At 39.4% G+C, this 14,469-nt stretch overlaps 1 protein-coding gene across 2 annotated transcripts in view; it reads left to right on the top strand.

Annotated features, from left to right (window-relative positions):
• hdlbpa (high density lipoprotein binding protein a) overlaps positions 1-14,469 on the top strand; it is a 70,881-nt gene that overhangs the window by 37,447 nt on the left and 18,965 nt on the right. For both annotated transcript variants that reach the window (XM_043701739.2, XM_043701738.2), the window contains exons 16-20: positions 5,688-5,819; positions 8,145-8,363; positions 9,616-9,837; positions 11,871-12,089; positions 14,168-14,306. In XM_043701739.2, the coding sequence (XP_043557674.1) occupies positions 5,688-5,819; positions 8,145-8,363; positions 9,616-9,837; positions 11,871-12,089; positions 14,168-14,306 (931 nt within the window). The remainder of the gene's footprint in view (positions 1-5,687; positions 5,820-8,144; positions 8,364-9,615; positions 9,838-11,870; positions 12,090-14,167; positions 14,307-14,469) is intronic.

Genomic DNA, 14,469 nt, shown 5'->3' with positions numbered 1-14,469 from the left:
GACCCTTTTAAAAGAAAAAAGTGGGTCAAGTCAGAACGTAATTGGTGACAATCTGTGATTATCTTAGGACATTCTGATATTTGATTTCAAAGTAAGTGTTCACTGGGCTGGGTGTGGCAATGCACATAAGTAAATTAATGGTTTGTTTTCTTCTGGAATTGTAGATTCTATGGTTTCACTTCAGACAAACTGAGAATTAATTTATCCAACTCCTCTTACATTTCCTGGTTCCACATTATTTCTTGAACCTCGTCTTCTAAGGGGTCTTTGTTAACCTTGGCCTCAGTTTTAATATAGTCAAAGAAGCTCTTGCTATCTGTTTTGATATTACCTGCTCATTTACCCTCCATTTACTTTCTCTCCCTGTTAATTGATCATAATTTTAGACAAAGACTTAAAACCTATCTTCTGGTTTAATCACCAATCTTTACCATTGTAGGCTAGAGGTCAAAGCCACCTTCATGAAGCCACACAATGGATGAATGGGTTCTGTTTGATATGACTTTTGCATCATTCTGTGTCAAGCTGATATGAACTTGAGGGAATTAGACTTCCTTGGGAAGGATTTTCTTTTAGAAAAACTTGCCCATGTGCAATTACAATATTAAGGTTGATGTTCCTATCAGTTCTTGGGACCATTTAAGCCGTAATACTGAGAAACAGCAAGCAACTTTTTTTTCCTTATTACCTGATCTTACATTTATACTGGTAGCTTTTGACAACTGCGAGAACACCACCAAACTCTGTTGTCTCTCTTTTATTGAAACGGTCAAGTTTTTTCTGTTACCAGTCAGGTTCTTGTTGAATTTTACTGCTGCTAGATGAAGGTTTATGCCCTTGGGTCCAATTAATTTATATAGGCACAGTGAAAGAAACAATGTCTATGTTGGTAAGTTCTTTCAGTGCAAAGAAACTAACTGTGTAAATTGGGAAAAAAAAGACCTTGGCTATTAATCATCTCCATGCTCCTCATGACCATATAAACTTCAATAAAGTCACTCAGCCTCTGACGCTCCAAGGAAAATAGCCAGCCAGGGCTTTCCTGATTGGGGTTGTTAGCCTGGGCCAATCAATACCCAGATAGTCAACAAGGTCAACTTCTTTCCAATCATTATACTATTTGCATCTATCAAAATCCATGAATCAGGACCAGAGTTAGGCTGTTCGGTTCCTTTACGTCTGCTCTGTCATTCAATAAGATGGCTGATCTGATAGCAATCTCAAATTACATTCCTACTACCCCATAACATTCTAACACTTTTTTTCAAGCATACATTTACCTCTGCTTAATATTCAAGGACTCTATCCTGAAAAGGTGGTGAAAGTCAAGTTCCAAAAGTACATAATTCTCGGAGGAAAAAAAAATTGCCTAATCAGTTTTAAATGGATGACTCCTGATTTTTTTTCCCAGCTAAAGATTCTGTCAGTGGACGAAATATCCTCCTTTATTCACCCTAGTTTTCCAGAACCATTCATTCTTGATCTAACCATAATCAGCTATTTTGCATATGTTAATGAGGTGAGGTTAACACAATTATCTATCTGAGGAAGGGATTGCCCTTTGATCAGTGACCATGACACAATTTAGCATTCAGTTTCACAAGTGAGAACCTTGAATCAGTAAAATTCAGTAAGGAGATACAAAGGGCTGAGGGCCAAGTTAGGTAGAGTGGACGGGGAAATAAGTTTAGCAGAAAATATGGTTGAGTAGCAAGGCAGACGTTTTAAGAAAGTAGGCCATAACTCCTATCCCTGTGAGAAAGAAGAAGGATTCTTGGAAGGATATAACCATGGAAGTTGATCACCAGATTGAAACACAATGGTAAAGATTGGTGATTAAACCAGAAGATAATTTATTAGACAAAGACTTAAAACCCATGACCAATTAACAGGGAGAGAAAGTAAATGGAGGGTAAATGAGCAGGTAATATCAAAACAGATAGCAAGAGCTTCTTTGACTATATTAAAACTGAGGCCAAGGTTAACAAAGACCCCTTAGAGGACGAGGTTCAAGAAATAATGTGGAACCAGGAAATGTAAGAGGAGTTGGATAAATTAATTTTTGGTAGAGGATGCCTAATATTGTTTCCCAAGTACTAAATAATTGAGGGTCAAAAGGAGGAGTAGCAATAAACACAGCTATTAACAGTGGAAAAAGAAAGCTCCGGGCTGAAGACCAGCAAGTGCCCTGGACCTGGTGGGTTCATCTTGGCTTATTAAAGAAAATAGCTACAGAGATAGCAGTTACACCACTAGAAATATTCCAAGAATTATTTATGTTGCAGTTTTATAATCTAAGACTTCCCAATGTAATACCCTTATGGCCAGTTAGCTTAATGTCTGTTACTTGGGGAAAATGTTCAAGTATGTAATAGCAGAATATTCAAAAACAAGAGTCAGCTGTCCTTCATGAAGGAAAAATAATGTCTCGTGAATTTGAGGTGACAAGCATGATAAAGGTGAACTGGTAGTGTAATATATCTGGACTGTCAAGTGTTGTTTGATGAAGTGTCACATGTAAGGCTAAGAGCCCATGGTGAGGGTGGTGTATAGGAACAGCACAACCCAGGTTATCAGACCAAGATCTCCAGGTCCCGTAAAAAGTTATCCATTATCTAAGCAATCAGTTATCTGAACAAAATACTTCCTGCCCGTCTTGTTTAGATAATCAAAGTTGTCCTGTGTCGAGGATTCGCTGACTGATGGAAGATGATTGGAATAAATGAAGGCATTTTTAAGTGACCACTTAACTCTGGGAATACCACAGGCATCAGTGCTGTACCATGATTATTTACAACATGTCCGAACAGCTTTGGTAACTGAAGCAAATTCAAGAAAAAGTTTGTGGATGACTCAGTGGGTGAGAAGGCAATTGATGAACATGACCATTTGTAGAAGGATTTTGTCAGGTTGTGAGTCGGCACAATATTGGCAAATGGAATACAGAGTAACCTTTCATTATCTGAATGAGATGGGTGGGCAGTATTTCGTTGGGATAATCAGTTACTCTGATAACTGATTCAATACCTTGTCTCTTGGACTCTTTGAGTTTTGAGGTTTCCTTTTACCCCTCTCTGCCTGCCTTGTTCCCCCTCTCTCTGTCTCCGGGTTTGTTTCTGAACTGATATATACTTGTGTGTAAGGGACCTGCAACATTGCTGAAACCTCTCCTAGCCACTGCTTCACGTCACTGGGGTTGACAGAGTGAGCACTTGCTCTGTCCACTCCCTGTTCTGAAGACTAGGCAGCAGCAGCACCCACCCCCATCGTGCTGTGTGCTTTCATCTCTCCACATTTCCAGCCGGCGGATGGAGTGAAGCAACCAGATGCCTCTTACCTCGTCTCCTCAGTGGGACTGCAGAACAAAATGAAGTAACAGAATGGAGGCGGCAGCTGGACTGGACACTAACAGCATGCAGCCACACACAACTTTTTTGTCCTGTACAGGGCAGAGTTGGAACTTCTCAATGTTGGAGAGATTATCTGGGGAAGTGGGGTTTAAGGGTACACCCCTGTGTAGAACTCCAGGGAAAGTGTGGGAAGAGACAGCGGGCAGGAGGTCAGTCATTTGGAGACGGTGCATGGGCTCCCATTGATGTCCAGGGCTGTTCTCAGCAGCATTCCAGTAAGCTGAATTCACTTTCTTTGTAAACAAAAGATGCCATCAGTGTTTTTTATCGGTACCTTGAGATCATATAATCCAAAATTTGGGTAATCGAGATTCTGCTGTGTAGTGGAAAATGAGGTGGTGTGCTTTGATGGAAAGAATAGAGGCGCTGAATGTTATTTGAATAATAAATACTGTAGGAAAGAGCCAACTGGGGATCAGTGTGCCGAAATCGCCAAAAGCTAGTATCTAGGTTCAGTAGGTACTAGGAAATGTAAATGGAATATTGACTTTGTTTCCAAGGAATTGGAGTGTAAACATAGGCAAGTCTTGAATCTCTACAAGATGTTCGTTAAGCCATCCTTAACTGTGAACAGTTTTGCCTTCCTTATCTGAGGAATGATTTATACTAGCATTGGAGGCAGTTCAGAGGAGGGTCACTGGACTGATGCTGAGTATGAGGTGAGGTTGTGTAGGTTAGGCTTCTACCTTGGAGTTTGGAAAAGTGAGAGGTGACATTATTGAAACACAAGATTCTTAGGGGGCTATGAGGGAATATGCTTTCTGTTGTGGGAGAGTCCAAGACCATTGAGTATAATGAGTGAGTGCACATTTAAGACTTACGGAGGATGTTTCATTTCCTTTTTGAGGGTAATGAACCGATAGACGTCTGCAGTAAAGAATTCTGTCAAGGCTGGGCCATTACATTTATTCAAGGCTAAGATAGACCGATTTTTAATTGGGAAGGAAATTTGAGGATAATAGGTGAAAAGGCAGGAAAACAGAACTGATTATCAGATCAGCCATGATCTTTTGCATAGTGGAACAGACTTGATGGGCTGAATGGCCTGTTTCAGCTTTTAAATGTTGTAGTCTTGGGGACCTTTCTATTATTTTGATTCAGTCAGTCTCTTACTCTTATGTTGCAGTGAGCACTAGCTTATCCCTCCCCCATAGGAGAACCTGCCCATTGAAAGTATTAGTCGAATAAACCTTGTCAGAACTACCTCCAGTGTATTTACATATTCCTTAAAGTGACTAATATTGTGTACAGTGTTGAGATGTAATCTCAACAGTACCCTGCATAATTAAAACATAAACTCTGACACTTTTGTATTCAATTCCCCTCCTGATAAATGAATTCTACTAACTTTCCTAATTACTTTACCCACATACAGTTTTAGCAATTTGTGTGCAAGAACATAGTGATCCCTCTGCATTCCAGTAATCCCTTACGATTTAGATAGTACACTTAATTTTATTCTTTCTGCCAAAATTGACAATTTTGCAGTTCTCCACATCATATTCCAGTTGCCAGATCTTTGCCCACTCACTTAACTTCTCTATCTTTCTGAAAAGGACATGCAGAGGCGACTATTTACTTTTCTATCTTTGTGTTGTCAACAAATTTGGCAACTGGGCCTACTTTTCTTCCAACTACCTGAATTCATAATGTGTAAAAAGTTCATCTATGATGGATTAGTTTGAGTAATCTAGTAAAGAGGGATCAAATTGGCTTCCTTAATAGGAAATGATGTATTCTATCTATCTACTGATCCATAAAAATAAACAGTTTTGCATTCATCTAATTCTGTTATTGAAAAATGCTGACTGCTTTTTGGGAATTTTTTGTACTATTTTTGAGGAAGTGTTTCTCCTCTTGGGATTAAGGGTTTGTGACTAAATTTGTCTGCTCCCCTAGCTCACTCTTTATATAAAAAGAAAATTGTCAAAGGCTGTTAACTATTTGTTTGCAATTTATCTCTTGAGTTCTGAGCACAGTTTCAATTAAAACACCTAATTATAAATAATTTTAGCTGCCTTTTAAAATAATTTAATCTGATTCTGAATGAGTCACTGGCTAGGCATTTACTGTCTTGATAGTCATAATTCAATCCTTCTCCCCCCCCCCCCCCCCCCCCCCCCCCCCCGAGTATCCTTGCCAACCCTGTTTCTAGGGAGAAATGTTTGTTTCCATGACAACAGCTGTCATTCTGGCTTCTACTGATCAGTTGGCCAGGCTAGAAAAAGTTCTGCTGATGTCTAAGAAATTTGCTGATTGTTTTTCAATTCTTTCCAGATCCGTGAGGAAACTAACACAAAGATTGATTTGCCAGCAGAAAACAGCAATTCTGAAATGATCGTTATCACAGGGAAAAAATCCAACTGTGAAGTGGCTCGCAGCAGGATCCTGGCCATCCAGAAGGAATTGGTATGAGCTGCTTTCTGCTAGTTTACAATGTAATAGTTCAGCTTTTCTCATTAAAGAGGGTGATTCAAAATCGTTCTGTTACATAAATTCTAACTAATTTACATTCTACTTTCTTCCCTTCATTAGTCTGTACAACCAAGCGTTTAAAATGTGTAAATCTTGCAGAGAAATTTCAAGACACTTCCAAGACCATATGCAACCCTGCAAGCAAACTAGAAATGAAATTTGTAGTGTTGGGGGACATTGAAACTTTTTGAGAACAGAAGACCACTCCATTTGTCGCAATGCTTTAAGAACCGGATTTAATCCATTCTCTTGTTACTAAAGTTAGTTGATTGAAGCAGAAGGTTAATGTTCCCACACTTGCCATCCATGCAATATTTCAGGAAAATCTCCAAGTTCATCCGGAGATTTGGAGGACAGGAGCTGAATTATGACTAAACTTTGGGACACAGAAGTTGCTCCTTTTTTGTCTTATGATCAGGGCTGACAAAGCCCTAGTAACTGCAAGATTGAAAACCTCCTTTATTGGAAAATGCTCCACTGAGTTGCTCGTCTGTGGCATTGTGTAACAGAGGAATTTTATGATTTTTGTTTTCCTCCCACCCCAAAACTTTGATTTGATACACAAGTCATGCAAAGGTTGCATTGGATTTGATGAATCAATGTATGAAACAGGAGCTAAATTGACTTTATTGAGTTCTTGAAGTATCAGAGAGCTACTCCGGTAGCTTTGATATGAGCATTTTCATTTGCTAGCAACTTTAGTTTGCAAGCTAAGTTGAAGCCCATGGAATGAAGGGGACAGTGGCAGCATAGATGCAAAGTCAGTTGAGTGATAGGAAACAGAAATGATTAATGTTTCTTTGTCCGTCTGAAGGAATTTATACACTGCTATTAATACCAGGGCCACAGTTGTACATTAAAGGCTGAGACTTGAAGTGTGCAGAGACCAGTTTCATCATGTGCAAATGGCACAACTTGGAAGCATTGTGAACTGCAAGGAAGATAGTGATGAGTTTCTTGAATTGATCATTCAAAGTCTTGGTGTTCAGAAATAATAAATGGAAAATAGTTGTTTCCACTAACGTAAGGGGAAAAAAAACCTCTTTACAGCAAGTAGTTATGAACTGAAATGAAGTGCCTGATAATTGTTCCAAATCCAACCTTTTTATTTACAAGATTGATAATGCAAGTCCAAGTATGAGGAAAGATTATATGAATTTGGCCTGTTTTCTCTAAAATTTAGAAGGTTAAAAGGTGGTCTTGGTGTTAATGAGAAAAGACAGGGTAGATTAATGTAAACTGTTCCCACTGGTTGGGGATTCTAGCTTGAGAATTAAGGTCAGACTGTTCAGGAGGGATGCTAGGAAGCACTTCTGCACGCAGTGGCAGATATTTGGAACACCAAATGGTAATGGATGCAGCATCAGTTGTTTGTTTAAAAATTTTGCCATGTTCCTAAAGGAAATGGGTTGGCACCCGAAGACAATAAAAACTGATGGACTCCAGGCAAAGGGCAGGGAACTGGGGCAAATTAAATGACTCTTGTCGAAAGCTTTCAGACATTCAACTGTATGAGTCCCATGCTATAACTACTCTGATTCTAAGAGTAGTCCTCCTTTTTTTGCCTGTTCTGCCATTCAACAAGGTCCTGGTTGGTCGCCTACTTCAATTCCATGTGCACGAATGTGTACATGCATCTATGCCCATCTCTCTCGATGTTTTTTTTCCCCAAAAATCTTGATCTGTCTTGAACTTGCTGTACCTAAAGTGTCCATCATTCTCGTGGTAGAGCATTCCATCGATTCACAAATGCTTGGAGAAGTTCTACTTCAGTCATAGAAACGTGTGCACACTTCAGGAGCAGGACTAAGCCACTTGACACTTCAAGCCTGCTCCATAACAGCCAGTGGTTGATGTGATTTATTCTACAATACTGTCCGTCTCCATCTTTCACCTCCTTTCTGGCTTTTTTTAAAAAAATGTAATTATCCCTACTTTAACAATATTCAAAGACTCCTTTCAAAGACCAGTCCTAAATGGCAGCACCCATAGTCTGGAATTGAGCCCATGGTATAAATTCCCAGCCAGGGAAATCGTGTTAAATTAGGGGAACAAAGGGTTCTCAAACATTCCATGCATGACTGAGACAGGAAATCAGTTTACACTTGTGGAATCTAGTTTAATTAAAACATGCGTTGATGACAACTAAGCTCTTTTAGATACTTGGAATCCACGTTTCGATGTTGATGTTCCCTTAATCTTTTCACAAGCAAAATGATCTTTCCAAAGAGAAATATTTAATGTCTTTTTTCACTCCAGGCGAACATCACAGAGGTTGAAGTGTGCATTCCTGCTAAACTCCACAATTCTCTGATTGGTGCAAAGGGCCGTTTCGTCCGTTCCATCATGGAAGAGTGTGGTGGAGTGCACATCCACTTCCCTACTGAAGGATCAGGCAGCGACACAGTCACCATAAGGGGATCTACTGAAGAGGTTGACAAGGCCAAGAAGCAGCTCCTTCATTTGGCTGAGGAAAAGGTACCATGTTGCTGGAAAAACAGGAAATGCTGAGGTCATGCAGGAACTTAGAAAGCTGATCCGTAAGGAAAGAAAGAGTTCACGTTACATGTCAGAACACTCTTTTACCAGAACTTAATGTATTTCTTTTTCAGATTTTCACCTTTTTTGTTTTTGTGCCTTTTTTATATGTTGAGATTTTTGAGTACTCTTGTGCTGTGTTCGATATCCTCCTTTTTAGAATGTGCTTGAGTTGTCCGTCTTTGGTGTAGTTGGGGAGAAGATTTATTTTGAATAAATGCTGGTGAAATACTCTGGAAATATTATGCTCCTTCCTGCAGCAGTGAGCTGTCAGGCATGACTCTCTGGATACTGCACTGTTCTCTGAATCAGGGAGTTGTAGGTTCAAAATATATGCCACAGATTTTTGAGTTCATGATCCAGACTGACACGAGAGTACAGTATGAAGGTCTTGCAATGCAATGGGAATTGTTGTCTCTCAGCTGAAATGTTAAACAAGGGGTTCTCTTCTCCCCTCTGCATCTGAAGAATTTCATAATGTTATTACAGGAAGGATGATAAGCTTTGCGAGGGATCAGAAGAGCTTTATTAGGATCTTGCTGGGAATGGAAGGTTTGAGTTGAAAGGAGAGGCTGGATAGTTTGGGACTTCCATTTGTGGAATGAACTGCCAGAGGAAGTGGTGGATATGGGTACAGCTACGGTTTACAAGACACTTGGATAAGTACATGATTGATAATGTTTGGCTGGGTATGGGCAGTGCACAGGTAGGTGGGACTAGTTTTAGTCTAGAATTATGGTTGGCAGGGACTGAAGGGTCTTTGTGCTGTATGATTCAACCTCAGTGTCATAGTTAATATTTAACTCTTGACATACTCTACACCTAAACGCATGATCTAATAAACTATGGACCAAGTACAAGTAAATGAGATTAATGTAGTTTGGTGTTTTGTTGGTCAACATAAACATGGGCAAAGAACCTGTTTCTATGCTGTATGACTTTCTGTACGAAAGGTGTATGGGGAATAGGATTATGTCACATTTTATTAAGACTGTGAAGGATGCAATTTTCCAGAATTAAAGTCAACTGCTATGTGGTGAAACTTTACCCAGTGAATCATATCTATCTTTGGATATGTATTGCTCTTCATTCCTAGGTTTGGCAGATTTTAGATTTGCTCTTTTTTCTCCTGATTTTTGTTTTGAGCAGATAGCAATCTGTTTGCTAAATACTGTGTACGTCCTTTTCCCAGCAAATCAAGAACTATACCAGTGAACTGCGCGCCAAACCAGAATATCACAAGTTCCTCATTGGACGTGGTGGTGCCAACATCCGCAAGGTGCGGGACAATACAGGAGCACGGATAATTTTCCCTACAGCAGATGACAAGGATCAAGAGCTGATCACCATTGTCGGTACAGAGGAAGCTGTCAAAGAAGCTCAGAAAGAACTGGAGGTCCTTATTAACAACCTGGTAAGATTGCTTTGACTTAGACTGGATTCTTTGTTCCTGCAATTATTTTCCATTTGTGTTCTCCTAGGCAGTAACCTGTGCTGGTATATGGTTCAAACTTTTGGGAGACCCCATTTTCCCCTATCCATCACACATCTCTGAATACTTCAGCCAAGTTCCTATTCTCTGTTCATATGTTCACCACCGGTGCTAGCTTGATCAGCTTGGGGAAGCACCTGAAATAGGGAGTTTTTCTTCACTGAGTTGTAAAGTTTTGGAATTTTCTATTATAAAGATGCTTCAGTATGGAGCATGTTCAAAGGTGAGATTGATGGTTGAAATGTAAGGGGATTGAGGAATTGGGTGGGATAATAAAGTTGAGCTGGAAGATTAACCTAGATCTTATTGATTTGTGGAGCAGGCATATGGGGTGGGCGGGCTGGCTGGCTGGCTGACTGACTTTCGTTCCTGTACATTAATCTTGGAGTGACTAATGCCTAAACTACCCTGAAATTTCCATATTCTTTCCACAAGAAGTTAGATGGTGATTTTTTTTTTTGTACCAGAATTCAGAGATAGTGGCTAGTTATGTTCTGACGGAGACCTGCGTTGGCTGGCCAGAAATGTAGTCTGCATGGATCAATGCAAAAGGTGATAAATTTGTTCGCTGAAACATTATAAAAGCCTGTCCTTATTTGTCAGCTGCCAGTACAGGGTGTATCAGGAAACATCTGAGTAGTGGGTTATGTGTAAGGACAGACCTGAAACAAGAAGATTTCTCTAAAAAGGAAACTGTGGGACAGGCAAACACCTGAAGAGATAATGGGTGTCAAGTATTGCAGTAACAACCATAAATGCAGACCATCAACTAAGCCCAAATACTGACTGGTAGAGAGGATAAAAGGAGGACCTGTGACTCTATTTGTGAAAATGCAAATATAAGCAGGCTTCCTTACAGATATTGGCTGTTTTTGATAGATTTCTAATTCTAAATGTTTTAAACAATCAATGAATGATTCTTAATATAATGCCTTGATTTATCTTTACTCTTTAACAGGCAGCTTATTGTCCTGAGTGACATACAGATTGCAATCAAGTGTGGATTGTGAGAACAGATTACTTCTCACTTATCAATATTTCTATTGAGTACACCAAAGATGTGAATGAGCATATTAAGTAAAGTATTTCCAAGTTTGTTGATGAGACAAAGCTGGTTGCAGTGACAAGTAAGACTTTGATGTTTTGTGATGATTCAGACAACTTGAGTTGATCATTACAAGGCAAATGCAGTAACATGGATAAATGTGAAGTTTTCTGCTAAGTAGGCAAAATAATGGGGCGGAGTATTATTGAAATGGTGATAGATTATGGAAATATTCATCTACAAATGCACCTCTCTACCTTTTTTGTTCACCATTCATTGTAAAAAGCATGCAGGTGCAGCAAGCTGTTAAAGCAAATGTATGTTGACTTTCATTTGCAGTGAAGTTGATACTGGAGCAAGAAAGTCTTACTGCACCTGTACAACTGAGATCACACCCAGAGTATTGTAAGCAGTTTTGGTTCCCTTGTGTAAAAAGGTATATTTCTGTAGAAGGAATGTAATGAAGGTTAGCCTGATTGATTGTTGGGATAGCATATTTGTGCTATGAGTGGAGATTAAGTTGACTGTCTGTACTCTTTGGAATTTAGAAGAACAAAAGGGGATCTTGTTGAATTGTCTCAAATTCTGACATGGCTGGTCAGACATTTTGCAGGATGTTGCACCAAAGGTCACAGTCAGGATATACAGTTGGCCGTTTTAGTCTGAGATGAGATTAAATTCCATTACAATGTGGTGAACCAGCAGAATATTAAAGACTCTGGAGACAATGTCACTGAATAGGTTTGCAAGAGAAATAGATCGTTGGAAGCTCGCAGTATCAAGAGGAATGGAAAGAGATCAGGTATGTGGCAAACATGATGTTGAAAGGCGGAGTGGGCTCAATGAGAGCTGTTCAGTGTAGGTGAACTTTTTTGTTTCCCTTTCTTTACTTCATTTCTTTGCGTTGCAGGACAATGTAGTAGAGGATGCAATGATTGTCGATCCCAAACACCACCGATACTTTGTGATTCGCCGTGGACAAGTTTTGCGGGAAATCGCTGATGAATATGGCGGTGTGATGGTCAGTTTCCCCCGTACTGGAACACAGAGTGACAAGGTGACACTGAAAGGTGCCAAGGATTGTGTGGAGGCTGCCAAGAAACGCATGCAGGAAATCATTGAAGATCTGGTATGAATAGTTCATTGATATCTCTGATCTCTCATAATTGATAATCAAAAATGTATCATTTACGACATTAAATGCCAAATTTTGGTATTGAATCAAATTCCATGTTATTGAAAGGCAGAATGCTCACTATGAAATTCTTGTACCAAGTGCAATTGCAAAGTACTGAAGTATCTAAGCCTGAATCTAGCAGTTTAATGTTGTTTTATGTGACTGATGTTGTCTGCCCTCCACAAGATCTCAAATTTAAGTGGTTTAATTATACATCATTAAAGCAGTTTCCCTTTTGAGGGACTGCATTCTTCTTTTCCCCTCTCTTGACCATGTTAATCCAAGTTAAGATTAATTTCAATAGATGCCGGTAGTTCTTAAGTCTTTAAATGAAGATCCTTATTCTTCAGCTCAGCCCAACACTGCCAGCTCTCTCCTTGGGTACATTTTTGCCGGTGTGAGAGTTTTTTTTTATACTAGATTAATCTAATTTGATTCAATACCATGTTACAGTTCCGCTGGGGTGGCATGTTGGAAATCAAGCCTTGCAATTTACAGACCCATCACAAAAGTTAAGATTTTAAAATAAGTACGTCAGATTCCCCAATTTGTCTGATTTTCTAGAATTGGAAAGCATTGACTATGTCTCTGTACTTAACAAGAATTACTACTTATTACAAGTGACTAGATTCCAGCTACAAGTAAACAGTTATAAACTACCAGCATGTAACATGACCAATTGAGACCTAATCCCTTTATAAACTCACGTTCTGTACAGACAGACAGGTATAAACGGGCTGAGTGGAAGAAAACTGGGAAGGCAGTTTAGTGATTTCAGTTAGTGGATTGCTGAGATCCTTACGCTGGTCAGAACATGGCTGTCCAGTCCTCCTTCTCCGGATGCTTCACTGTTTTGCAAGAGACCTGAAGTGGCTGATTTACCTTGGAGAGCTGACTTTATCAATTAAGAATTTCAGCTTAAACTCAGCTAACTACTGAAGGAAAGATTTTAATTGGTTTTCTTCAGGCTTAAAGTGGGTTTTGATGCAGAGAACAATAACTGCTCCAGAGCTGGTGGAGATCCAATCACTACTTATACCAGCCCCATGCTGTTCAGTTATTTGAGAGCCAGTCACATACCAGTCAAAAAGCTTTTGTCATTGCATGCTTGCTCGTGTATAAGAATTGAAATTCAGTACCTTGCTGGAGCTGGTTGAATATATCAATGTTATGATACTACACATGTAAGCATCTAACTGCAAGCTATATATAGAAGTTTGCAAGTTTATTGCATCCAGTACGATGTGTTGTGATTTGTCCCATCAGCAGTGCCTGATACAATGCAGCATTGAATATAAATCATGTAGTGGCATTTTATTTTAATTTCAGAAGTGAAAATTAACCCACTGAATTTCCTTTGCTGTTATGCGGATTCATTAATTGAATTGTAGATCTCCCAACTTTATCTCAGCAGTGCACATAACATAACCAATCTTTCTTGAAAGTGCTAATAAGGTTGAGGCTGCAGCCTTTAGCAACCTTCAGTACCTCTGAATATTAGTGCCTTTGCTGAGTGCTGCATTGACTCTACCCAAACTTCAACTGCAACTTAGTCACATCCTCAATCTTCGAGAATCCATTGCTCAATGTGAACTAAGTTCCTCTCCTTTTGTGTCAGCTGCATCTTTTGTTTTGAATTGTTCCAAGGTGTCTCTCCTTTTTTTGTGTATGCATCCTCTGGTTCTCCTAACACTTTTTTGTTAAATCTTTGTCTCTGCTAGTCTTTACCTTCCAACATTCTCTGTTTTATTCCTTTTTAACTTGGAATGAGTGTTCATTTTCACCTGTCATCTAAAATAACTAGAACTGGGCGTGAGACAAGCAATAATAAATTCTAAAGGTTAACTTTGACCCTTTTTTTCCTTGTTTTCAAAGATTTCTCTTTCTTTGACCCAGACTTTGTTCCTGCAACCCAGTCTCCATTACCTTTTTCTCTTTGCTGTAAGCACCATATTGTTTTCCTTCTAAATCAGCTGAACATGCTGCAAGATGTTGTACTTGGACTAATCAGCACTTCTGCTTTGATACAGGAAGCTCAGGTGACCATAGAGTGTATAATTCTACAGAAATTCCACAGGATGGTGATGGGTGCCAAAGGCTTGAATGTGCAACAGATCACCAAGGACCATAATGTACAGATCAAATTCCCTGAGCGTGAGGAGAATCAAGGTATTGTTTTATTTTTTCTTCGTGCTTGATGACATTTCACACTTTTTTCTAAACTTGTTTAGAACTAGACAGTTACATCTTGTTTTACAGTACAGATACACACCATTTAGCCCATACTGATGCTGCACGTGAGCTTCCTTCCACCTTATTTCAGCTCTCCCTA

This window comes from Chiloscyllium plagiosum, unplaced genomic scaffold (assembly GCF_037043375.1).
Source record: "Chiloscyllium plagiosum isolate Xiang-an unplaced genomic scaffold, Cpla_swu_hap1 HiC_scaffold_13, whole genome shotgun sequence".
NCBI classification, from domain to species: Eukaryota; Metazoa; Chordata; class Chondrichthyes; order Orectolobiformes; family Hemiscylliidae; genus Chiloscyllium; species Chiloscyllium plagiosum.
Note: the sequence above shows the minus strand (reverse complement) of the source record. Positions and strands in the feature narration are given on the sequence as shown.